Consider the following 27,773-nt stretch of genomic DNA (forward strand, 5'->3'; position numbering starts at 1 on the left):
ATAAATTAATCCTAATTATACAAAATAATACATAAAAGAATTTCAAAAAAAACTTTCGATTTATATATTAAATAAATGAAGTGCCTGATTAAAGGGTTACCTTGATAGGGTAAAAAGTAAATAAAATTACCTTCATTAAAATTACATAAGATAGAATTAAACTACCTCCTTTAGTATCAAAAACTAACGTGCATCATACACCTTAATGTAAAAAGGTAAGCTAAACAAGCTAATGGGTTCATACCCCATTTATAGAGGTATCAATCCTCTCCTTTTTAATGACCAACAACTCTACAAAACTTCTCTTCCTATCAACATTAATGATAGGAACGATCCTGTCCATTTCATCAAATTCCTGATTTGGGGTTTGAATAAGACTTGAGATCAACTTACTTTCATTTATTCCGCTCCTAACAAAAATAAAAATATAATAATAAATGAATCATCAATTAAATATTTTATTGTCCAAGCAATAGCATCGACAATATTATTATTTTCAATTTTGCTGATTCAAATAAAATATCCCATGGGATGGGAAACAGAATTTATCCCATCAATAATAATTAGATCTAGACTATTATTAAAGATTGGAGCTGCACCTTTCCATTTCTGATTTCCAGAAGTTATAGGAGCATCAAGATGAAATAATTGTTTAACATTAATAACATGACAAAAAATCGCCCCAATAATGGTCTTATCTTATTGTATTCAATTAAGAACTTTTATTTGAACAATTATTATCTTAAGAATTATTATTGGGGCAATAGGAGGTTTAAATCAAACATCCTTACGACAACTTTTAGCATATTCATCAATCAGACATCTAGGTTGAATAATTAGATCATTAACAGTCAGAGAAAACATCTGAGAACTATACTTCATTATTTACTCACTATTAAGATTAATTATAGTTTTGTTACTTAAGCAAATAAATTTATTTTTCATAAATCAAATTTATTCAGCCAGAAATATAAAAACCGAAATTAAATTCATAATATTCTTATCTTTATTATCTTTAGGTGGACTACCACCATTCCTTGGATTCTTACCAAAATGAATTGTAATACAATCATTAATAGAAAACAATATAACAACTATTATAACTGTATTAATCTTTAATTATATATAATAGAGAAGTTGTTGTGGTCATACATAGGGGCGTTTCTTTTTTTTTGTTAATGTTTGTGATTTTTTCTTTTTTTTTCTTTAAATATTTGAATCTTTTATTTTTTCCTGAATTAATAGATTAAAAATTTTCTTATTTTTTATTTTTAAAAGTTTTATTCTTGCTTGTTTATTCACTTTTTCTTTGTATTATATGTAAGTTTTGTTAGACTAAATGTTCTTTTTGCAGTAATTTGGTTTCATTATCAAGTGATTTTGGATTTAGCAATTGATTAAGTATCGGCATAATTCGTGCCAGCAGCCGCGGTTATACGATTGATACAAGTGAATATTATTGGTTAAAACAGTTGTTTATATTATTAGGGTTGAAATATAAATTTGTAAGGTGAAATGTTAAAATTTATTTGTGGCCCTTTTTATGAATCTGTGAAATTTAAATAATAAACTAGGATTAGATACCCTATTATTTTAAATGTTAATTATATTCTTTTTAGAGTTATAATTCTCAAGATTTATAATTATAAAATATTTCAGGTCAAGGTGCAGCTTATAGTTAAGAGGAGGTGGGTTACAATAGATTTTTGTTTATAACGGATTTGATAGTGAAATACTGTTAATGAAGGTGGATTTGATAGTAATTTAATTTATTTAATTTAACTGATATTGGCTCTGAGATGTGTACACATCGCCCGTCACTCTCATTATTGATTATTCTATTTTATTTTAAAGTAGCTTCAATTTAGATGAGATAAGTCGTAACATAGTAGATGTACTGGAAAGTGTATCTAGGAAGAGTTTCAAGATATAACTTATTAGTAAAGTGTTTCATTTACACTGAAAATTTTTCTGTGCAAATCAGGATATCTTGATTATTTATTTTATTATATTTATTTTTTGTTTATTTAATTATTTAATATAAATAATTTTATTGTATTTTTGTCTTAGTATATTTTATAGAATTGATTTTTTAAATTATAGTTTATTGGTAATGTAAGTGTTTTATGAAATATTTTTTTAAATTTTTTTAAGTAGATTTTATTTATTGTACCTTTTGTATCAGGGTTTATCAAAATTTTAGTATTTATTTTACTTGTCTCGATTTGGGTTGATTTATAAATAATTTATAGATAATGTATCATAATTATTATTAAATTATTTATAGAAATGAGATGTTAATCGTTTCCCAAGATATCTAGTTTCTTAAGAAAAAATTTAATTTTTTAAAGTTATTTGTTTTTATTTAATTTTTTAAGTAAAAATATTAACTTATTTATTCTTTAAGGGATAAGCTTTGAAGTTAATAACCTATAATTAATTTTATAGTAATATAATAGTAAGCTTTAAACCAGCTATCTTTAAGATTACGTTTTAGTACATTATTTTTTATTTTGATTTTATAAATATTTTAGGTTTTTTATTAAGATTATTAATTTAATTTTAAAATTTTTGTAATAATGATAGAATTAGTATATTTATTTGTATGAAATTTTTACCTTGTGAACTTATTATAAGGAACTAGGCAAAATTGATTTCCGCCTGTTTATCAAAAACATGTCCTCTTGTTTATATTTTGAGGTCTGGCCTGCTCACTGAGCATATTTTTAAAGAGCCGCGGTATTTTGACCGTGCAAAGGTAGCATAATCATTAGTCTCTTAATTAGTAGCTGGAATGAATGGCTTGACGAGAAATCAACTGTCTCTTAATAAATTTTTGAATTTAACATTTGAGTCAAAAGGCTTAAATTCTTCTTTAGGACGAGAAGACCCTATAGTACTTGACATTTTACTTTTATATAGTTTTTTGTTTGTCTTTCTATATTTAATGATGATGTTTTGTTGGGGTGACATGAAGAATAGATAAACTCTTCATTATTATATCAGGCACTTCATTTATTTAATATATAAATCGAAAGTTTTTTTTTGAAATTCTTTTATGTATTATTTTTTTTTATTAGGATTAATTTATCCTGCTCATTTTATTTTTTATATATATATATATAATAAATAATTTATATTAATATATTACATTTAATTGAAATTAAAGTATTATAAGTTCATCTTACCATTATCAATTGATTATTTTAATGCAATTATTTACCTAGGATTATAGCTACTTATGTTTTTAGCTTAAAATAGGTTATTATAATTTAATATATATAACAATATGTAATTTAATATTTAATATTATTATAATTGTATATAATAAATAAAATTATTAATTTAAATATAAAATATTATAATTAATATAAATAATTATATTAATTATAATAATATAATTATGTAAATTATCTATAATTAGATTATTTAACTAATATATATGAAAGTTAACTTAATATAAAAAAAAGAATTCATATTAATAACATATTATATTAAATTACATAATTGTATAAAATATATTTATTATATTATTTAATCTTTCTTTATTTATTAGTGAAAAGAAAGATTAAATAAGAAAGAATATAATACATTTATTGCTATACATGTTCCATATTAATCTTTAATTACATATAATAGAGAAGTTGTTGTGGTCATACATAGGGGCGTTTCTATTTTTTTTTGTTAATGTTTGTGGTTTTTTTCTTTTTTTTTCTTTAAATATTTGAATCTTTTATTTTTTCCTGAATTAATAGATTTAAAATTTTCTTATTTTTTATTTTTAAAAGTTTTATTCTTGCTTGTTTATTCACTTTTTCTTTGTATTATATGTAAGTTTTGTTAGACTAAATGTTCTTTTTGCAGTAATTTGATATAATTATCAAGGGATTTAGGATTTAGCAATTGATTTAGTATCGGCATAATTCGTGCCAGCAGCCGCGGTTATACGATTGATACAAGTGAATATTATTGGTTAAAACAGTTGTTTATATTATTAGGGTTGAAATATAAATTTGTAAGGTGAAATGTTAAAATTTATTTGTGGCCCTTTTTATGAATCTGTGAAATTTAAATAATAAACTAGGATTAGATACCCTATTATTTTAAATGTTAATTATATTTACCAGGGTACTATTAGTTAAGGTCTTTAAACCCAAATAATTTGGCGGTATCTCATTCCATTCAGAGGAACCTACCCCATGATTGATAATACACGATTTACTCTACTTAATTTATTTGTTTGTATATTATATCATTTATTTATGTTTGTTATTTTGATCCATAATTTATGATCATAAGATTAAGTTACCTTAGGGATAACAGCGTAATTGTTTTTGAGAGCTCATATCGACAAAGCAGATTGCGACCTCGATGTTGGATTAAGAAAAATTTTGGGTGCAGGAGCCCAATGATTAGGTCTGTTCGACCTTTAAATTCTTACATGATCTGAGTTCAGACCGGCGTGAGCCAGGTCGGTTTCTATCCTAAGAGTGTTAATCCATATTAGTACGAAAGGACCATATGGTTAAAATATTTTTTGTTATATTGATTAATATTAATTTATTTACTATTTTGACAGATTAATGTGTTGAATTTAGAATTCATTTATGTAGATTTTTTCTACAAATAGTATTGATACTTTATGATTTATTTATATTTATTTTGAATTTTCTTTTATTGGTTATTTGTGTTTTAATTAGTGTTGCCTTTTTAACTTTATTAGAGCGTAAGGTTTTAGGTTATATTCAGATTCGAAAGGGTCCAAATAAGGTAGGTTTTGTTGGAATTCCTCAGCCATTTAGAGATGCTATTAAGTTAATTTGTAAGGAGCAGCCAATTCTTATTATATCTAATTACCTACTTTATTATTTTTCCCCTGTTTTTAATTTAATGATTTCTTTAGCCGTTTGAGTAATTTTTCCTTATTTAACTTATATGTGTTCTTTTTCTTATGGATTTTTATTTTTTTTATGTTGTACTAGATTAGGTGTTTATACTGTTATAATTGCTGGTTGATCTTCTAATTCAAATTATTCATTATTAGGTTCTCTTCGTTCTGTTGCTCAAACAATTTCTTATGAAGTTAGTTTAGCTTTAATTTTATTGTCTTTAATTATTTTAATTGGTAGTTTTAATATGTTTGATTTTATAAACTATCAGCTTTATTGTTGATTTATTATTATTTCTTTTCCTTTAGCTTTAGCTTGTTTTGCTTCTTGCTTAGCTGAAACTAATCGTACTCCTTTTCATTTTGCTGAAGGGGAATCTGAGTTAGTTTCAGGATTTAATATTGAGTATGGTGCGGGTGGTTTTACTTTAATTTTTTTAGCTGAATATACTAGAATTGTCTTCATAAGAATGTTATTGGCTTTAATTTTTTTGGGCGGTGATTTTTATTCTTTTATATTTTTTATTAAGCTTGCTATTATATCTTTTGGTTTTATTTGGGTTCGTGGAACATTACCACGGTTCCGTTATGATAAATTAATGTACTTAGCTTGAAAAAGTTTTTTACCTTTATCTTTGAATTTTTTTATTTTCTTTGTTGGTTTAAAGATTTTATTTATCTCATTTGTTTAGTGAAATTTTTTGAGAAAAGATAATAGAAGAGTTAAACTTCTAATTTTATGTTTTCAAAACATATGCTTTTCCTAAGCTAATTAACTTTATTCCTTAATTAATTTATCTCATGCGTTTGCGACATGGACATTAATTAAGAAATATGTGAAGTAAATAATTGTTAAGATTTGACCTGTTATAATATAAGGTTCTTCAACAGGTCGTTTACCAATTCACGTTAGTAAGCATACAACAACTACTATAATTCAGAATAAAATTTGATTAATAGGGTAAAATTGAATGCCTCGGAATGGTGTTTTATTATAAAATGGTAAAATTATTAAGATTCTAATTGATAAAAATAATGCAATAACACCTCCTAACTTATTAGGGATAGATCGTAGAATTGCATATGCAAATAGGAAATATCATTCTGGTTGAATGTGAACTGGTGTTACTAATGGGTTGGCAGGTACAAAGTTATCTGGATCTCCTAATAGGTAAGGATTAATTAAACATAGTATAATTAATAATGATGTTATTATTACAAATGTAATAGAATCCTTAAAGGTAAAGTATGGATGGAATGGAATTTTTTCAATATCTCCATTTAGTCCAAGAGGATTATTAGATCCTGTTTGGTGAAGAAAAAATAAATGAATTGCTGCTATAGCAGCAATAATAAATGGTAATACAAAATGGAATGTGAAGAATCGATTTAATGTTGCATTATCAACAGCGAATCCTCCTCATACTCATTGGACTAAATCTGTTCCTAAGTATGGGATTGCTGATAATAAATTAGTAATTACTGTTGCACCTCAAAAAGATATTTGGCCTCAGGGTAAGACATATCCTATAAATGCAGTTGCTATAACTAAAAATAAAATCACTGTACCAATTATTCAGGTATGTATATATATATAAGATCCATAGTAAATTCCCCGTCCTACATGTAAGTAAATACAAATAAAAAATATAGATGCTCCATTTGCGTGTAAGGTTCGGATAATTCAACCATTATTTACGTCTCGGCATATGTGTACTATACTACTGAATGCTATTTCAATATTTGATGTATAATGTATAGCTAAAAATAGTCCAGTTACGATTTGAATTACCAAACATAACCCTAATAGGGATCCAAAATTTCATCAAAATGAAATATTTGTTGGGGCAGGTAAGTCAATTAAAGAGTTATTAATAATTTTAATTAAAGGATGTCTTAATCGTAAGGGTTTATTCATTAGTAATTATCTTATTTTACGAATAGGTCCCTGATTAATATTGGTGATTTTAACAACTGCTAGTAGTGCTAAAAATAAATAAATTATTATTATTATTGTAATAATGAATGTTGGTCTATTATATAATTTTTCTAAAGATATTGTTATTTCTTGATAATTGATTGAATTATCAATATTTATAGTTTCGGTGTTTTTGAAAAAGTCTATAAATATAGATATATCTAGAATAATTAATATTAATATGATAAATACTCACATTATTAATGTAATAATTATAGTGATTGATTTAGGCTGAAATATTTCGTTTGATGCAATTCTTGTAATGTAAATAAATAATACTAGTATACCACCAAGAAATGTTAAAAATAAAATATATGATAATCAATATCTTTCTATTATTGTTCCTGTTATTAATCCAACTAGGAAGGTTTGAAGGATAATAAAAAGCATTATTGATATTGGGTGTCTTAATTTAATAAAATTAATATTTATTACATTTGATAATGATATAATTATTATTTTGATCATTTCAGGGGTTAGTTTATTTAAAATACCGGTTTTGGGGACCGATGTTGGAAGCTTTTCCACCTCTGAAGTTTTAAAAGTGGGGGCTGGACTTATTTCCGGTTTACAAGACCGGCGTTTTTTTAAACTATTAAAACTAATGTTTATATTCTCTATTTTTACTTCTTTATTGATTTATTTTGCTGGTGTTTATGTTTTTTCTTCTAAACGTAAACATTTATTAATGGTTCTTTTGAGATTAGAATATATTGTTCTTTCTTTATTTATGTTAGTTATTGTTTTTCTTATTGAGTTTGATTATGATTATTTTTTTCCTGTTATTTTTTTAGTTTTTTCTGTTTGTGAGGGTGCTTTAGGTCTTTCTATTTTAGTTTCAATAATTCGTTCTCATGGTAATGATTTTTTTAATTCTTTTGGTTTATCTTTATGTTAAAGTATTTATTTATAACTATTTTTTTGATCCCTCTTTGTTTATTAAATAATTGTTGATGGTTGGTTCATTCTTTAATGTTTCTGTCGGGTTTTGTTTTTATAATTTGTGTTTATTCATATGCTGATTTGAATATAATTAGATATTATTTTGGTATTGATTATTTTTCTTTTAGTTTAATTTTACTTAGTTTTTGGATTTGTTCTTTAATACTCACTGCTAGAGGTTCAGTTTATCTAAGTTCATATCATTCTAATTTTTTTGTTTTTATGGTTTTGATTTTAATAATTATGCTTTATTGTTCATTTGCTAGATAAAGTCTTCTTTCTTTTTATATTTTTTTTGAGGCTAGATTAGTTCCTACTTTACTTTTAATTTTGGGTTGGGGTTATCAACCTGAGCGTTTGCAGGCTGGTGTTTATTTAATTTTTTATACTTTGGTTGCTAGATTACCTTTATTATTAGTTTTATTTAAGGTTTATGATTTTTCTAATACTTTATATTTTCCTTTATTGGTTGATTTTGGTTCTTATTATTTTATGTTTTATGTATTTACAATTTTGGCTTTTTTAGTTAAGATACCTATGTTTTTGGTTCATTTATGACTTCCTAAGGCTCATGTAGAGGCCCCTATTTCAGGTAGAATAATTCTTGCTGGTGTTTTATTAAAGTTAGGTGGTTATGGTATTTTTCGTGTTATAAAGGTTATTTCTTATTTGGGTTTAAAGTTTAATTATTTTTGATTGTCTTTAGGTTTATCTGGGGGTGTTATTGTAAGATTTATTTGTTTTCGTCAGGTTGATTTAAAGTCTTTAATTGCATATTCTTCTGTTGCTCATATAAGAATGGTTATTGGTGGATTGATGACTATGAATTGATGAGGTTGTGTAGGTTCTCTTTCTCTAATGGTTGGTCATGGTTTATGTTCTTCTGGTTTATTTTGTTTATCTAATATTATTTATGAACGTTTAGGTAGACGAAGATTATTAATTAACAAGGGTATAATTAATTTGATGCCAAGAATGGCTTTATGATGATTTCTTTTAAGATCATCAAATATGGCTGCTCCTCCTTCTTTAAATTTGGTAGGTGAAATTAGATTATTAAATAGAATTATATCTTGATCTTCTTTTAGATTCTTTGCTTTGATTTTTTTATCTTTTTTTAGAGCTGTTTATACTTTGTATATATATTCTTATTCTCAGCATGGGAATTATTATTCTGGTGTTTATACTTGTTCTCTTGGTTATTTTCGCGAATATCATCTTTTACTTTTACATTGATTGCCTTTAAATATTCTCTGTTTAAAGGGTGAATATTTCTTTGTTTAGTTTGCTTAAGTATTTTAATTAAAAATATTGTTTTGTGGAATCAATGATATGAAGTTTTTCATCTTAGGCCGTGAATTTATTTTCTATTTGTTCTTTGAGTTTTTTTTCTTTGTTTATTTCGAGAACTATTATTTTTATTTTAGGTATTTATTATTTAATAATTGATTATAGAGTTTTTGTTGAGTGAGAGCTTTTCAATTTAAATGGTTCTATAGTTGTTATAACTTTAATTTTGGATTGAATATCTCTTATTTTTATATCTTTTGTTATATATATTTCTTCTTTGGTTATTTATTATAGAGAGGATTATATATCTGGTGAAAAGAATATAAATCGTTTTATTATTATTGTTTTAATATTTATTCTTTCTATAGGTTTTTTAATTATTAGTCCTAATTTAATTAGAATTTTATTAGGTTGAGATGGTTTAGGTTTAGTTTCTTATTGTTTAGTTATTTATTATCAAAATGTAAAATCTTATAGTGCTGGTATATTAACTGCACTTTCTAATCGTATTGGTGATGTTGCTATTTTAATTTCTATTGCATGAATGTTAAATTTTGGTGGTTGAAATTATATTTATTATTATGATTTTATTTCTAATTCTTTTGAAATAAAGCTCATTACTATATTAATTGTTTTAGCAGCTATAACTAAGAGAGCTCAGATTCCTTTCTCTTCATGACTTCCTGCTGCTATAGCAGCTCCTACTCCTGTTTCTGCTTTAGTTCATTCTTCTGCTCTTGTTACTGCTGGTGTTTATTTATTAATTCGTTTTAGACCAATATTGGATACTTATAATTGTGGTTGATTTTTACTTTTAATTGGTTGTATAACTATATTTATGGCTGGATTGGGCGCTAATTTTGAGTTTGATTTAAAGAAGATTATTGCTCTTTCTACTTTAAGACAACTTGGTTTAATAATAAGAATTTTGGCTATAGGTTATCCAAAGCTTGCATTTTTTCATTTATTGGCTCATGCTTTATTTAAGGCATTATTATTTATATGTGCAGGTTCAATAATTCATAATTTGAAGGATTCTCAGGATATTCGTTTTATAGGATCAATTGTTCATTTCATACCTTTAACTTCAGTTTGTTTTAATGTTTCTAGTTTATCTTTGTGTGGAATACCTTTTTTAGCGGGATTTTATTCAAAGGATTTAATTCTTGAGATGGTTTGTTTAAGATGAATTAATTGTTTAATTTTTTTTCTTTATTTTTTTTCTACTGGTTTAACTGCTTCTTATTCTTTTCGTTTGTTTTATTATTCAATATCTGGTGATAATAATTTTTATTCTAGATTTTCTTTTGATGATAAGGGTTATTATATTTCATTTGGAATAATTGGTCTATTGTTTGTTGCTGTTTTTGGTGGTAGTCTTTTATCTTGATTAATTTTTCCTATTCCTCATGTGATTGCTTTACCTTATTATTTAAAGTTTTTAACTATTACAGTTGTTATTTTAGGTGCTTATTTAGGTTATCTTATTTCTAATTTTGATTTTTCTCATAATTTATTTTCTTTAAGTATACTTTCTTTTGTTAGATTTGCTGGTTCTATATGATTTATACCTTTTCTTTCAACTAAGTTTATTAGATATATTCCTTTAAAAATAGGTTATTATTCATCTAAGTCATTTGATTATGGTTGAGGTGAATTACTTGGTGGTCAAGGTTTATATAGATTATTTATTTATTTAATTGGTTATATTCAAGGTTGATATGATTCTAATTTCAAGATTTATCTTTTAACTTTTATTTTTTGAATATTTATTTTGGTATATATTGTTTTTCGTTTACTTAAATAGCTTATAATTAGAGCGTGACACTGAAGATGTTAAGGAAGTATTTTTATTTTTAAGTATTTATAAATATAGATATATTATTTTTACAGTGAAAATGTAATGTTTTATTTAAACTATATAAATTCTAAAAATGTTAACGGAGTTTAACCGCTAATATAAAAAGTTAGCAGCTTTCATATTGGCTTTACATTTCCTTAATTGGAACTATTATAGTTCAATTATATTATTAACAGTAATACGCCTCTTTTTGGCTTCAATTAATAAGAATAAGGGTAGTACATACCAATCTTCCAGGTCGAAACTGACTGCAATATTTCGCTTCTTATTCTATTTAAGGTTGATTGATAATATCAATACTTTTTGAATGCAACCCAAATGTTATATTTAACTACAACCCTTTATTCTGCTCATTGTATTGCTCCTTGGTTTCATTCATGGTATAGTCCTCCTAATAGAACTAGAATAAAAAATATTGTTGATACTGTTCAGATTATAATGTCTGAAGTTTTAAAAATAATTACAATTGGTAGAATTAGTGCAATTTCTACATCAAAAATTAAAAAGATTACTGCGATTAGGAAGAATCGTATTGAGAATGGTATTCGTGCTGATCTTTTTGGATCAAACCCACATTCAAATGGTGATCTTTTTTCTCGATCATTAATTAATTTTTTTGATAGTGTTGTTGCCAGGATTATAACAATTATTGGAATAATAAATCTAATGAAAACTCTTGTTGATAGAATTAGAATTGTTTTTCTTGATTTATATCAAGCTTTCTGATTGGAAGTCAAATGTACTATTTATACTAGAAAAACAATTATCTACCTCATCAATAAATAGAGATATATAAGAATAATCATACTACGTCTACGAAGTGTCAGTATCATGCTGCTGCTTCAAATCCAAAGTGATGTCTTGGTGAAAATTGATTTATTGAGTGTCGAAGTAGACATGTTGATAAAAAGATTGTTCCAATAATTACGTGTAAACCATGGAATCCTGTTGCAACAAAGAATGTTGATCCATAAACTGCATCTGCAATGGTAAAAGGTGCTTCTCAATATTCATATGCTTGAAGTATTGTAAAGTATAGTCCTAATAACACTGTGAAGAATAATCCTTGTAGTGCTTGAGTATGATTAGATTCCATTAAACTATGATGTGCTCATGTTACTGTTACTCCTGATGCTAAAAGAATAGCTGTATTAAGTAATGGAATTTGTATAGGGTTAAAGGGTTGAATTCCTATTGGAGGTCATAGTATTCCTAGTTCAATTGTTGGTGCTAATCTTCTTCTAAAGAATGCTCAAAAAAAAGAAACGAAAAATAATACCTCTGATGCAATAAATAAAATTATTCCTCATCGTAATCCAATTGATACAAATCCTGTATGTAATCCTTGATATGTTCCTTCTCGTACTACATCTCGTCATCATTGAATTATAGTTAGTAGGGTAATTCCAAATCCAATTATGAATAAGTTAATATTAAATAGGTGGAATCATTTTGCTAGTCCTGATACTAGGACTATTGCTCCAATTGCTCCTGTTAATGGTCAAGGTCTATAGTCTACTAAGTGGAATGGGTGGTTTGAGTGAGTTGTTAACATAGGTTTAATATACTTCTCTAGAATATAGAGTTCTTAGAATTGAGAAAACATAGGCTTCAATTATTGCTACTGCTGATTCTAGAATTAATAGAAGTATTTGTCCAATAATTAGTAATGAGATTAAGTTTATTGCTATAGATGGTCCTGTGTTTCCTAATAAGGTTAATAATAAGTGTCCTGCAATTATATTTGCTGCCAACCGTACTGCTAATGTACCTGGTCGAATAACATTACTAATTGTTTCAATTAGTACTATAAATGATATTAATGCAGGCGGTGTACCTTGTGGTACAAGGTGTGTAAATATATGATTAGTATGGTTAATTCATCCAAATAATATAAATCTTAGCCATATAGGTAGGGCAATTGCAAATGTTAATGCTAAATGTCTTGTTCTAGTAAAAATATAAGGGAATAATCCTATGAAATTGTTAAATAATATTATAATAAAAATTGAGATGAAAATGAATGTTGTTCCATTAAATGATTTTGGTCCAAGAAGTGTTTTAAATTCATTATGTAAGGTTAAATTTAGTTTATTTCAGATAATGTTAATTCGTGATGGTGTAAGTCAAAATAGTGATGGGATTAATAATAGTCCTAGAAATGTTCTAGTTCAATTTAATGATAAATTAAAGATGTTAGTTGATGGGTCAAATGTTGAGAATAGATTTGTTATCATTTTCAATTTAAGTTTTTTATTTCAATTGTTCCTTTTTCTGCTCTTTTAATAAGGTTAGGTTTAAATGAGAAGAAGTTTATTTGATTAAACAAGATTAATGTAGCTGAAAATATAATGAATAGTGAGAATCATATAAGAGGGGATATTTGAGGGATTTGGATATAATTTCCCCATCAGAAGTAGTCGTTAATTTACTATTATTTGGTTTAAGAGACCATTACTTACTTTCAGTCATCTGATGAATTTCAAGGTGTACTAATTTTTTTTAGTTACTTTAGATTGACACTCTAATGTTATTTATTTTAACTAACTCCTTAAATTATCTTAGATAATCACTTAATAAATAAATTTACTGAAGTTCTTTCAATTACAATTGGTATAAATCTGTGGTTTGCTCCACAGATTTCTGAGCATTGTCCAAAGAATAATCCAGGTCGATTTATTGTGAATGTTCCTTGATTTAACCGACCTGGCGTTGCATCAATTTTAACCCCTAATGCAGGAACTGCTCATGAGTGTAGAACATCTGATGCTCTTGTTAATACTCGTACTTCTGTATTTATTGGTAGGATTGTTCGGTTATCTACATCTAGTAGTCGGAATCCATCATTTTCTAGGTCTTGTTCTGGTGTTATATAAGTGTCAAATTCTACGTCTATGAAGTCTGAATATTCATATCTTCAATATCATTGTCGTCCAATGGTTTTAATTGTAATTATTGCATCTACTGAATCATCAAGTAAATATAATAGTCGTAATGATGGAAGGGCAATAAAAATTAATGTAATTGCTGGTAAAGCTGTTCAGATTGTTTCAATTAAATGTCCATGAAGTATATTACGGTTAGTATAGGCAATAAATAATATATAACTTAGGGCATAACCTACAATTACTGTAATTAATAATAATACGACCATAGTATGATCATGAAAGAATGATAATTGCTCCATTAATGGTGAAGCTCCATCTTGAAGAGATAAATTTGATCATGTTGCCATTAATAAATATTTTCTAATAAAAGGTCAAACCTTTATTTGTAGAGCTTAAATCTACTGCACTAATCTGCCATATTAGAATCTAGAGATTAATGGTAATTCTGAGTAACTATGTTCTGCAGGAGGGTTATTTTGTAGTCATTCTGTTGATCTTCTTATGTTAGCTCTAAATATAATTGCTCGGTTTGTAATCATTCTTTCTCATATAATTACAATGAATATAATGATTCCTACAATAGAAATTGTAGACCCAATTCTTGATACTACGTTTCATGATATATATGCGTCTGGGTAGTCAGAGTATCGTCGAGGTCAAAGAATGATGTATTTAAATTTCGATCTGTTAATAATATAGTAATAGCTCCTGCTAAAACTGGAAGTGAAAGAAGGAGAAGTAATGCTGTAATAGCTACAGATCATACAAATAAAGGTGTTTGATCTAAAGTTATACTTTCTGATCGTATATTAATTGCTGTTGTAATGAAATTCACTGCACCAAGAATAGATGATACACCTGCTAAGTGCAGTGAAAAAATAGCTAGATCTACAGATGCACCCCCGTGTGCAATAGCTCCTGCTAGAGGAGGGTAAACTGTTCATCCTGTACCAGCACCATTATCTACTATAGAAGATGTAAGAAGAAGGGTTAGTGAAGGTGGTAGTAATCAAAAACTTATATTATTTATTCGTGGAAATGCTATATCTGGTGCACCAATTATTAGTGGAACAAGTCAATTACCAAATCCACCAATTATAATAGGTATTACTATAAAGAAAATTATTACGAATGCGTGAGCTGTAATAATAACATTATAAATCTGGTCATCCCCAATTAGAGATCCGGGTTGGCCAAGTTCAGCACGAATAAGTATTCTTATTGATGTTCCTACTATTCCTGCTCATGCTCCAAATATGAAGTATAAAGTACCAATGTCCTTATGGTTTGTTGAGAATAATCATTTTTGCGGTAAGATGGCTGAATTTTAGGTGGTAGACTGTAAATCTACTTATGAGATGTTTTCTCTCTTATCATATTTAGGTCTTATATTCAATTATGATTCTAGACTGCAATTCTAGAGGTGTAAAATTTTACTAAGGCCTAAAAGATTATTCTTTTAATTATAACTTTGAAGGTTATTAGTTTGATTAACTTAAGTCCTTAGTATAATGAAATTAAGGTTGATGTTGAAATCAATCCTATTGTTGAAATTATTACTGTTATAGGAAGAATGATTCTTGATTTTTGGGACTTTATCTTTATAGATCACGAATTTTCTGTGTATGATATAATTAGAGCTGAGAATCTAATACGTATATAGTAGTAGAGTGTAATTGTAGTAAATACAACTATAATAGTTATAATAGTTGTTATATTGTTTTCTATTAATGATTGTATTACAATTCATTTTGGTAAGAATCCAAGGAATGGTGGTAGTCCACCTAAAGATAATAAAGATAAGAATATTATGAATTTAATTTCGGTTTTTATATTTCTGGCTGAATAAATTTGATTTATGAAAAATAAATTTATTTGCTTAAATAATAAAACTATAATTAATCTTAATAGTGAGTAAATAATGAAGTATAGTTCTCAGATGTTTTCTCTGACTGTTAATGATCTAATTATTCAACCTAGATGTCTGATTGATGAATATGCTAAAAGTTGTCGTAAGGATGTTTGATTTAAACCTCCTATTGCCCCAATAATAATTCTTAAGATAATAATTGTTCAAATAAAAGTTCTTAATTGAATACAATAAGATAAGACCATTATTGGGGCGATTTTTTGTCATGTTATTAATGTTAAACAATTATTTCATCTTGATGCTCCTATAACTTCTGGAAATCAGAAATGGAAAGGTGCAGCTCCAATCTTTAATAATAGTCTAGATCTAATTATTATTGATGGGATAAATTCTGTTTCCCATCCCATGAGATATTTTATTTGAATCAGCAAAATTGAAAATAATAATATTGTCGATGCTATTGCTTGGACAATAAAATATTTAATTGATGATTCATTTATTATTATATTTTTATTTCTTGTTAGGAGCGGAATAAATGAAAGTAAGTTGATCTCAAGTCCTATTCAAACCCCAAATCAGGAATTTGATGAAATGGACAGGATCGTTCCTATCATTAATGTTGATAGGAAGAGAAGTTTTGTAGAGTTGTTGGTCATTAAAAAGGAGAGGATTGATACCTCTATAAATGGGGTATGAACCCATTAGCTTGTTTAGCTTACCTTTTTACATTATGGTGTATGATGCACGTTAGTTTTTGATACTAAAGGAGGTAGTTTAATTCTATCTTATGTAATTTTAATGAAGGTAATTTTATTTACTTTATTTACCCTATCAAGGTAACCCTTTAATCAGGCACTTCATTTATTTAATATATAAATCGAAAGTTTTTTTTTGAAATTCTTTTATGTATTATTTTGTTTAATTAGGATTAATTTATCCTGCTCATTTTATTTTTATATATATATATATATATATTAAATAATTTATATTAATATATTACATTTAATTGAAATTAAAGTATTATAAGTTCATCTTACCATTATCAATTGATTATTGTAATGCAATTATTTACCTAGGATTATAGCTACTTATATTTTTAGCTTAAAATAGGTTATTATAATATAATATATATAATAATATGTAATTTAATATTTAATATTATTATAATTGGATATAATAAATAAAATTATTAATTTAAATATAAAATATTATAATTAATATAAATAATTATATTAATTATAATAATATAATTATGTAAATTATCTATAATTAGATTATTTAACTAATATATATGAAAGTTAACTTAATATAAAAAAAAGAATTCATATTAATAACATATTATATTAAATTACATAATTGTATAAAATATATTTATTATATTATTTAATCTTTCTTTATTTATTAGTGAAAAGAAAGATTAAATAAGAAAGAATATAATACATTTATTGCTATACATGTTCCATATTAATCTTTAATTATATATAATGGAGAAGTTGTTGTGGTCATACATAGGGGCGTTTCTTTTTTTTTTGTTAATGTTTGTGGTTTTTTTCTTTTTTTTTCTTTAAATATTTGAATCTTTTATTTTTTCCTGAATTAATAGATTTAAAATTTTCTTATTTTTTATTTTTAAAAGTTTTATTCTTGCTTGTTTATTCACTTTTTCTTTGTATTATATGTAAGTTTTGTTAGACTAATTGTTCTTTTTGCAGTAATTTGATTTAATTATCAAGTGATTTTGGATTTAGCAATTGATTTAGTATCGGCATAATTCGTGCCAGCAGCCGCGGTTATACGATTGATACTAGTGAATATTATTGGTTAAAACAGTTGTTTATATTATTAGGGTTGAAATATAAATTTGTAAGGTGAAATGTTAAAATTTATTTGTGGCCCTTTTTATGAATCTGTGAAATTTAAATAATAAACTAGGATTAGATACTCTATTATTTTAAATGTTAATTATATTTACCAGGGTACTATTAGTTAAGGTCTTTAAACCCAAAGAATTTGGCGGTATCTCACACACGCGAGACAGATCTACCCCATGATTGATAATACACGATTTACTCTACTTAATTTATTTGTTTGTATATCTCCGTTATCAGAGAATCTTTTTAGAGTTATAATTCTCAAGATTTATAATTATAAAATATTTCAGGTCAAGGTGCAGCTTATAGTTAAGAGGAGGTGGGTTACAATAGATTTTTGTTTATAACGGATTTGATAGTGAAATACTGTTAATGATATTGGATTTGATAGTAATTTAATTTATTTAATTTAACTGATATTGGCTCTGAGATGTGTACACATCGCCCGTCGCTCTCATTATTGATTATTCTATTTTATTTTAAAGTAGCTTCAATTTAGATGAGATAAGTCGTAACATAGTAGATGTACTGGAAAGTGTATCTAGGAAGAGTTTCAAGATATAACTTATTAGTAAAGTGTTTCATTTACACTGAAAATTTTTCTGTGCAAATCAGGATATCTTGATTATTTATTTTAGTTATTTATTTTTTGTTTATTTAATTATTTAATATAAATAATTTTATTATATTTTTGTCTTAGTACATTTTATAGAATTGATTTTTTAAATTATAGTTTATTGGTAATGTAAGTGTTTTATGAAATATTATTTTAAATTTTTTTAAGTAGATTTTATTTATTGTACCTTTTGTATCAGGGTTTATCAAAATTTTAGTATTTATTTTACTTGTCTCGATTTGGGTTGATTTATAAATAATTTATAGTTAATGTATCATAATTATTATTAAATTATTTATAGAAATGAGATGTTAATCGTTTCCCAAGATATCTAGTTTCTTAAGAAAAAATTTAATTTTTTAAAGTTATTTGTCTTTATTTAATTTTTTAAGTAAAAATATTAACTTATTTATTCTTTAAGGGATAAGCTTTGAAGTTAATAACCTATAATTTATTTTATAGAAATATAATAGTAAGCTTTAAACCAGCTATCTTTAAGATTACGTTTTAGTTCATTATTTTTTATTTTGATTTTATAAATATTTTAGGTTTTTTATTAAGATTATTAATTTAATTTTAAAATTTTTGTAATAATGATAGAATTAGTATATTTATTTGTATGAAATTTTTACCTTGTGAACTTATTATAAGGAACTAGGCAAAATTGATTTCCGCCTGTTTATCAAAAACATGTCCTCTTGTTTATATTTTGAGGTCTGGCCTGCTCACTGAGCGTATTTTTAAAGAGCCGCGGTATTTTGACCGTGCAAAGGTAGCATAATCATTAGTCTCTTAATTAGTGGCTGGAATGAATGGCTTGACGAGAAATCAACTGTCTCTTAATAAATTTTTGAATTTAACTTTTGAGTCAAAAGGCTTAAATTCTTCTTTAGGACGAGAAGACCCTATAGAGCTTGACATTTTACTTTTATATAGTTTTTTGTTTGTCTTTCTATATTTAATGATGATGTTTTGTTGGGGTGACATGAAGAATAGATAAACTCTTCATTATTATATCATTTATTTATGTTTGTTATTTTGATCCATAATTTATGATCATAAGATTAAGTTACCTTAGGGATAACAGCGTAATTGTTGTTGAGAGCTCATATCGACAAAGCAGATTGCGACCTCGATGTTGGATTAAGAAAAATTTTGGGTGCAGGAGCCCAATGATTAGGTCTGTTCGACCTTTAAATTCTTACATGATCTGAGTTCAGACCGGCGTGAGCCAGGTCGGTTTCTATCCTAAGAGTGTTAATCCATATTAGTACGAAAGGACCATATGGTTAAAATATTTTTTGTTATATTGATTAATATTAATTTATTTACTATTTTGACAGATTAATGTGTTGAATTTAGAATTCATTTATGTAGATTTTTTCTACAAATAGTATTGATACTTTATGATTTATTTATATTTATTTTGAATTTTCTTTTATTGGTTATTTGTGTTTTAATTAGTGTTGCCTTTTTAACTTTATTAGAGCGTAAGGTTTTAGGTTATATTCAGATTCGAAAGGGTCCAAATAAGGTAGGTTTTGTTGGAATTCCTCAGCCATTTATAGATGCTATTCAGTTAATTTGTAAGGAGCAGCCAATTCCTATTATATCTAATTACCTACTTTATTTTTTTCCCCTGTTTTTAATTTAATGATTTCTTTAGCCGTTTGAGTAATTTTTCCTTATTTAACTTATATGTGTTCTTTTTCTTATGGATTTTTATTTTTTTTATGTTGTACTAGATTAGGTGTTTATACTGTTATAATTGCTGGTTGATCTTCTAATTCAAATTATTCATTATTAGGTTCTCTTCGTTCTGTTGCTCAAACAATTTCTTATGAAGTTAGTTTAGCTTTAATTTTATTGTCTTTAATTATTTTAATTGGTAGTTTTAATATGTTTGATTTAATAAACTATCAGCTTTATTGTTGATTTATTATTATTTCTTTTCCTTTAGCTTTAGCTTGTTTTGCTTCTTGCTTAGCTGAAACTAATCGTACTCCTTTTGATTTTGCTGAAGGGGAATCTGAGTTAGTTTCAGGATTTAATATTGAGTATGGTGCGGGTGGTTTTACTTTAATTTTTTTAGCTGAATATACTAGAATTGTCTTCATAAGAATGTTATTGGCTTTAATTTTTTTGGGCGGTGATTTTTATTCTTTTATATTTTTTATTAAGCTTGCTATTATATCTTTTGGTTTTATTTGGGTTCGTGGAACATTACCACGGTTCCGTTATGATAAATTAATGTACTTAGCTTGAAAAAGTTTTTTACCTTTACCTTTGAATTTTTTTATTTTCTTTGTTGGTTTAAAGATTTTATTTATCTCATTTGTTTAGTGAAATTTTTTGAGAAAAGTTAATAGAAGAGTTAAACTTCTAATTTTATGTTTTCAAAACATATGCTTTTCCTAAGCTAATTAACTTTATTCCTTAATTAATTTATCTCATGCGTTTGCGACATGGACATTAATTAAGAAATATGTGAAGTAAATAATTGTTAAGATTTGACCTGTTATAATATAAGGTTCTTCAACAGGTCGTTTACCAATTCACGTTAGTAAGCATACAACAACTACTATAATTCAGAATAAAATTTGATTAATAGGGTAAAATTGAATGCCTCGGAATGGTGTTTTATTATAAAATGGTAAAATTATTAAGATTCTAATTGATAAAAATAATGCAATAACACCTCCTAACTTATTAGGGATAGATCGTAGAATTGCATATGCAAATAGGAAATATCATTCTGGTTGAATGTGAACTGGTGTTACTAATGGGTTGGCAGGTACAAAGTTATCTGGATCTCCTAATAGGTAAGGATTAATTAAACATAGTATAATTAATAATGATGTTATTATTACAATTGTAATAGAATCCTTAAAGGTAAAGTATGGATGGAATGGAGTTTTTTCAATATCTCCATTTAGTCCAAGAGGATTATTAGATCCTGTTTGGTGAAGAAAAAATAAATGAATTGCTGCTATAGCAGCAATAATAAATGGTAATACAAAATGGAATGTGAAGAATCGATTTAATGTTGCATTATCAACAGCGAATCCTCCTCATACTCATTGGACTAAATCTGTTCCTAAGTATGGGATTGCTGATAATAAATTAGTAATTACTGTTGCACCTCAAAAAGATATTTGGCCTCAGGGTAAGACATATCCTATAAATGCAGTTGCTATAACTAAAAATAAAATCACTGTACCAATTATTCAGGTATGTATATATATATAAGATCCATAGTAAATTCCCCATCCTACATGTAAGTAAATACAAATAAAAAATATAGATGCTCCATTTGCGTGTAAGGTTCGGATAATTCAACCATTATTTACGGCTCGGCAGATGTGTACTACACTACTGAATGCTATTTCAATATTTGATGTATAATGTATAGCTAAAAATAGTCCAGTTACGATTTGAATTACCAAACATAACCCTAATAGGGATCCAAAATTTCATCAAAATGAAATATTTGTGGGGGCAGGTAAGTCAATTAAAGAGTTATTAATAATTTTAATTAAAGGATGTCTTAATCGTAAGGGTTTATTCATTAGTAATTATCTTATTTTACGAATAGGTACCTGATTAATATTGGTGATTTTAACAACTGCTAGTAGTGCTAAAAATAAATAAATTATTATTATTATTGTAATAATGAATGTTGGTCTATTATATAATTTTTCTAAAGATATTGTTATTTCTTGATAATTGATTGAATTATCAATATTTATAGTTTCAGTGTTTTTGAAAAAGTCTATAAATATAGATATATCTAGAATAATTAATATTAATATGATAAATACTCACATTATTAATGTAATAATTATAGTGATTGATTTAGGCTGAAATATTTCGTTTGATGCAATTCTTGTAATGTAAATAAATAATACTAGTATACCACCAAGAAATGTTAAAAATAAAATATATGATAATCAATATCTTTCTATTATTGTTCCTGTTATTAATCCAACTAGGAAGGTTTGAAGGATAATAAAAAGCATTATTGATATTGGGTGTCTTAATTTAATAAAATTAATATTTATTACATTTGATAATGATATAATTATTATTTTGATCATTTCAGGGGTTAGTTTATTTAAAATACCGGTTTTGGGGACCGATGATGGAAGCTTTTCCACCTCTGAAGTTTTAAAAGTGGGGGCTGGACTTATTTCCGGTTTACAAGACCGGCGTTTTTTTTAAACTATTAAAACTAATGTTTATATTCTCTATTTTTACTTCTTTATTGATTTATTTTGCTGGTGTTTATGTTTTTTCTTCTAAACGTAAACATTTATTAATGGTTCTTTTGAGATTAGAATATATTGTTCTTTCTTTATTTATGTTAGTTATTGTTTTTCTTATTGAGTTTGATTATGATTATTTTTTTCCTGTTATTTTTTTAGTTTTTTCTGTTTGTGAGGGTGCTTTAGGTCTTTCTATTTTAGTTTCAATAATTCGTTCTCATGGTAATGATTTTTTTAATTCTTTTGGTTTATCTTTATGTTAAAGTATTTATTTATAACTATTTTTTTGATCCCTCTTTGTTTATTAAATAATTGTTGATGGTTGGTTCATTCTTTAATGTTTCTGTCGGGTTTTGTTTTTATAATTTGTGTTTATTCATATGCTGATTTGAATATAATTAGATATTATTTTGGTATTGATTATTTTTCTTTTAGTTTAATTTTACTTAGTTTTTGGATTTGTTCTTTAATAATCACTGCTAGAGGTTCAGTTTATTTAAGTTCATATCATTCTAATTTTTTTGTTTTTATGGTTTTGATTTTAATAATTATGCTTTATTGTTGATTTGCTAGATTAAGTCTTCTTTCTTTTTATATTTTTTTTGAGGCTAGATTAGTTCCTACTTTACTTTTAATTTTGGGTTGGGGTTATCAACCTGAGCGTTTGCAGGCTGGTGTTTATTTAATTTTTTATACTTTGGTTGCTAGATTACCTTTATTATTAGTTTTATTTAAGGTTTATGGTTTTTCTAATACTTTATATTTTCCTTTATTGGTTGATTTTGGTTCTTATTATTTTATGTTTTATGTATTTATAATTTTGGCTTTTTTAGTTAAGATACCTATGTTTTTGGTTCATTTATGACTTCCTAAGGCTCATGTAGAGGCCCCTATTTCAGGTAGAATAATTCTTGCTGGTGTTTTATTAAAGTTAGGTGGTTATGGTATTTTTCGTGTTATAAAGGTTATTTCTTATTTGGGTTTAAAGTTTAATTATTTTTGATTGTCTTTAGGTTTATCTGGGGGTGTTATTGTAAGATTTATTTGTTTTCGTCAGGTTGATTTAAAGTCTTTAATTGCATATTCTTCTGTTGCTCATATAAGAATGGTTATTGGTGGCTTGATGACTATGAATTGATGAGGTTGTGTAGGTTCTCTTTCTCTAATGGTTGGTCATGGTTTATGTTCTTCTGGTTTATTTTGTTTATCTAATATTATTTATGAACGTTTAGGTAGACGAAGATTATTAATTAACAAGGGTATAATTAATTTGATGCCAAGAATGGCTTTATGATGATTTCTTTTAAGATCATCAAATATGGCTGCTCCTCCTTCTTTAAATTTGGTAGGTGAAATTAGATTATTAAATAGAATTATATCTTGATCTTCTTTTAGATTCTTTGCTTTGATTTTTTTATCTTTTTTTAGAGCTGTTTATACTTTGTATATATATTCTTATTCTCAGCATGGGAATTATTATTCTGGTGTTTATACTTGTTCTCTTGTTTATTTTCGTGAATATCATCTTTTACTTTTACATTGATTGCCTTTAAATATTCTCTGTTTAAAGGGTGAATATTTCTTTGTTTAGTTTGCTTAAGTATTTTAATTAAAAATATTGTTTTGTGGAATCAATGATATGAAGTTTTTCATCTTAGGCCGTGAATTTATTTTCTATTTGTTCTTTGAGTTTTTTTTCTTTGTTTATTTCGAGAACTATAATTTTTATTTTAGGTATTTATTATTTAATAATTGATTATAGAGTTTTTGTTGAGTGAGAACTTTTCAATTTAGTTGTTATATATATTTCTTCTTTGGTTATTTATTATAGAGAGGATTATATATCAGGTGAAAAGAATATAAATCGTTTTATTATTATTGTTTTAATATTTATTCTTTCTATAGGTTTTTTAATTATTAGTCCTAATTTAATTAGAATTTTATTAGGTTGAGATGGTTTAGGTTTAGTTTCTTATTGTTTAGTTATTTATTATCAAAATGTAAAATCTTATAGTGCTGGTATATTAACTGCACTTTCTAATCGTATTGGTGATGTTGCTATTTTAATTTCTATTGCATGAATGTTAAATTTTGGTGGTTGAAATTATATTTATTATTATGATTTTATTTCTAATTCTTTTGAAATAAAGCTCATTACTATATTAATTGTTTTAGCAGCTATAACTAAGAGAGCTCAGATTCCTTTCTCTTCATGACTTCCTGCTGCTATAGCAGCTCCTACTCCTGTTTCTGCTTTAGTTCATTCTTCTACTCTTGTTACTGCTGGTGTTTATTTATTAATTCGTTTTAGACCAATATTGGATACTTATAATTGTGGTTGATTTTTACTTTTAATTGGTTGTATAACTATATTTATGGCTGGATTGGGCGCTAATTTTGAGTTTGATTTAAAGAAGATTATTGCTCTTTCTACTTTAAGACAACTTGGTTTAATAATAAGAATTTTGGCTATAGGTTATCCAAAGCTTTTATTTTTTCATTTATTGGCTCATGCTTTATTTAAGGCATTATTATTTATATGTGCAGGTTCAATAATTCATAATTTGAAGGATTCTCAGGATATTCGTTTTATAGGATCAAAAGTTAATTTCATACCTTTAACTTCAGTTTGTTTTAATGTTTCTAGTTTATCTTTGTGTGGAATACCTTTTTTAGCGGGATTTTATTCAAAGGATTTAATTCTTGAGATGGTTTGTTTAAGATGAATTAATTGTTTAATTTTTTTTCTTTATTTTTTTTCTACTGGTTTAACTGCTTCTTATTCTTTTCGTTTGTTTTATTATTCAATATCTGGTGATAATAATTTTTATTCTAGATTTTCTTTTGATGATAAGGGTTATTATATTTCATTTGGAATAATTGGTCTATTGGTTGTTGCTGTTTTTGGTGGTAGTCTTTTATCTTGATTAATTTTTCCTATTCCTCATGTGATTGCTTTACCTTATTATTTAAAGTTTTTAACTATTACAGTTGTTATTTTAGGTGCTTATTTAGGTTATCTTATTTCTAATTTTGATTTTTCTCATAATTTATTTTCTTTAAGTATACTTTCTTTTGTTAGATTTGCTGGTTCTATATGATTTATACCTTTTCTTTCAACTAAGTTTATTAGATATATTCCTTTAAAAATAGGTTATTATTCATCTAAGTCATTTGATTATGGTTGAGGTGAATTACTTGGTGGTCAAGGTTTATATAGATTATTTATTCATTTAATTGGTTATATTCAAGGTTGATATGATTCTAATTTCAAGATTTATCTTTTAACTTTTATTTTTTGAATATTTATTTCGGTAATATTGTATTTCGTTTACTTAAATAGCTTATAATTAGAGCGTGACACTGAAGATGTTAAGGAAGTATTTTTACTTTTAAGTATTTATAAATATAGATATATTGTTTTTACAGTGAAAATGTAATGTTATATTTAAACTATATAAATTTTAGAAATGTTAACGGAGTTTAACCGCTAATATAAAAAGTTAGCAGCTTTCATATTGGCTTTACATTTCCTTAATTGGAACTATTATAGTTCAATTATATTATTAACAGTAATACGCCTCTTTTTGGCTTCAATTAATAAGAATAAGGGTAGTACATACCAATCTTCCAGGTCGAAACTGACTGCAATATTTCGCTTCTTATTCTATTTAAGGTTGATTGATAATATCAATACTTTTTGAATGCAACCCAAATGTTATATTTAACTACAACCCTTTATTCTGCTCATTGTAATGCTCCTTGGTTTCATTCATGGTATAGTCCTCCTAATAGAACTAGAATAAAAAATATTGTTGATACTGTTCAGATTATAATGTCTGAAGTTTTAAAAATAATTACAATTGGTAGAATTAGTGCAATTTCTACATCAAAAATTAAAAAGATTACTGCGATTAGGAAGAATCGTATTGAGAATGGTATTCGTGCTGATCTTTTTGGATCAAACCCACATTCAAATGGTGATCTTTTTTCTCGATCATTAATTAATTTTTTTGATAGTGTTGTTGCCAGGATTATAACAATTATTGGAATAATAAATATAATGAAAACTCTTGTTGATAGAATTAGAATTGTTTTTCCTGATTTATATCAAGCTTTCTGATTGGAAGTCAAATGTACTATTTATACTAGAAAAACAATTATCTACCTCATCAATAAATAGAGATATATAAGAATAATCATACTACGTCTACGAAGTGTCAGTATCATGCTGCTGCTTCAAATCCAAAGTGATGTCTTGGTGAAAATTGATTTATTGAGTGTCGAAGTAGACATGTTGATAAAAAGATTGTTCCAATAATTACGTGTAAACCATGGAATCCTGTTGCAACAAAGAATGTTGATCCATAAACTGCATCTGCAATGGTAAAAGGTGCTTCTCAATATTCATATGCTTGAAGTATTGTAAAGTATAGTCCTAATAACACTGTGAAGAATAATCCTTGTAGTGCTTGAGTATGATTAGATTCCATTAAACTATGATGTGCTCATGTTACTGTTACTCCTGATGCTAAAAGAATAGCTGTATTAAGTAATGGAATTTGTATAGGGTTAAAGGGTTGAATTCCTATTGGATATAAATAATTATATTAATTATAATATTTTATATTTAAATTAATAATTTTATTAATTATATCCAATAATAATAATATTAAATATTAAATTACATATTATTATATATATTATATTATAATAACCTATTTTAAGCTAAAAACATAAGTAGCTATAATCCTAGGTAAATAATTGCATTAAAATAATCAATTGATAATGGTAAGATGAACTTATAATACTTTAATTTCAATTAAATGTAATATATTAATATAAATTATTTATTATATATATATATATATATAAAAATAAAATGAGCAGGATAAATTAATCCTAATTAAACAAAATAATACATAAAAGAATTTCAAAAAAAACTTTCGATTTATATATTAAATAAATGAAGTGCCTGATTAAAGGGTTACCTTGATAGGGTAAATAAAGTAAATAAAATTACCTTCATTAAAATTACATAAGATGGAATTAAACTACCACCTTTAGTATCAAAAACTAACGTGCATCATACACCTTAATGTAAAAAGGTAAGCTAAACAAGCTAATGGGTTCATACCCCATTTATAGAGGTATCAATCCTCTCCTTTTTAATGACCAACAACTCTACAAAACTTCTCTTCCTAACAACATTAATGATAGGAACGATCCTGTCCATTTCATCAAATTCCTGATTTGGGGTTTGAATAGGACTTGAGATCAACTTACTTTCATTTATTCCGCTCC

The 27,773-nt window shown here is 25.9% G+C and overlaps 1 protein-coding gene, 3 long non-coding RNA genes and 1 pseudogene across 4 annotated transcripts in view; 4 read left to right on the forward strand and 1 right to left on the reverse strand.

Moving 5' to 3' along the window:
• The window catches only part of LOC126355104 (NADH-ubiquinone oxidoreductase chain 5-like), a 111,605-nt gene extending 85,830 nt beyond the window's left edge, over nucleotides 1–25,775 (forward strand). Inside the window, exon 2 of the mRNA XM_050005297.1 lies at nucleotides 25,017–25,775. Coding sequence (XP_049861254.1) covers nucleotides 25,017–25,195 — 179 coding nt within the window. The 3' untranslated portion in view covers nucleotides 25,196–25,775. The remainder of the gene's footprint in view (nucleotides 1–25,016) is intronic.
• The window catches only part of LOC126355112 (uncharacterized), a 165,988-nt gene that overhangs the window by 100,639 nt on the left and 37,576 nt on the right, over nucleotides 1–27,773 (forward strand). The window lies entirely within an intron of this gene.
• LOC126355109 (uncharacterized) lies at nucleotides 2,176–19,529 on the reverse strand. Its single transcript, XR_007565441.1, has 2 exons — nucleotides 18,649–19,529; nucleotides 2,176–2,430 (listed from the first exon to the last, which is right to left on the reverse strand). It is a non-coding gene; the product is annotated as an uncharacterized LOC126355109 (long non-coding RNA).
• Nucleotides 5,693–21,415, forward strand: LOC126355113 (uncharacterized). The gene is made up of 2 exons (XR_007565445.1): nucleotides 5,693–6,129; nucleotides 21,097–21,415. It is a non-coding gene; the product is annotated as an uncharacterized LOC126355113 (long non-coding RNA).
• Nucleotides 9,169–10,829, forward strand: LOC126355100 (NADH-ubiquinone oxidoreductase chain 5-like; annotated as a pseudogene).

The sequence above is a fragment of the Schistocerca gregaria genome, chromosome 3 (assembly GCF_023897955.1).
Source record: "Schistocerca gregaria isolate iqSchGreg1 chromosome 3, iqSchGreg1.2, whole genome shotgun sequence".
NCBI classification, from domain to species: domain Eukaryota; kingdom Metazoa; phylum Arthropoda; class Insecta; order Orthoptera; family Acrididae; genus Schistocerca; species Schistocerca gregaria.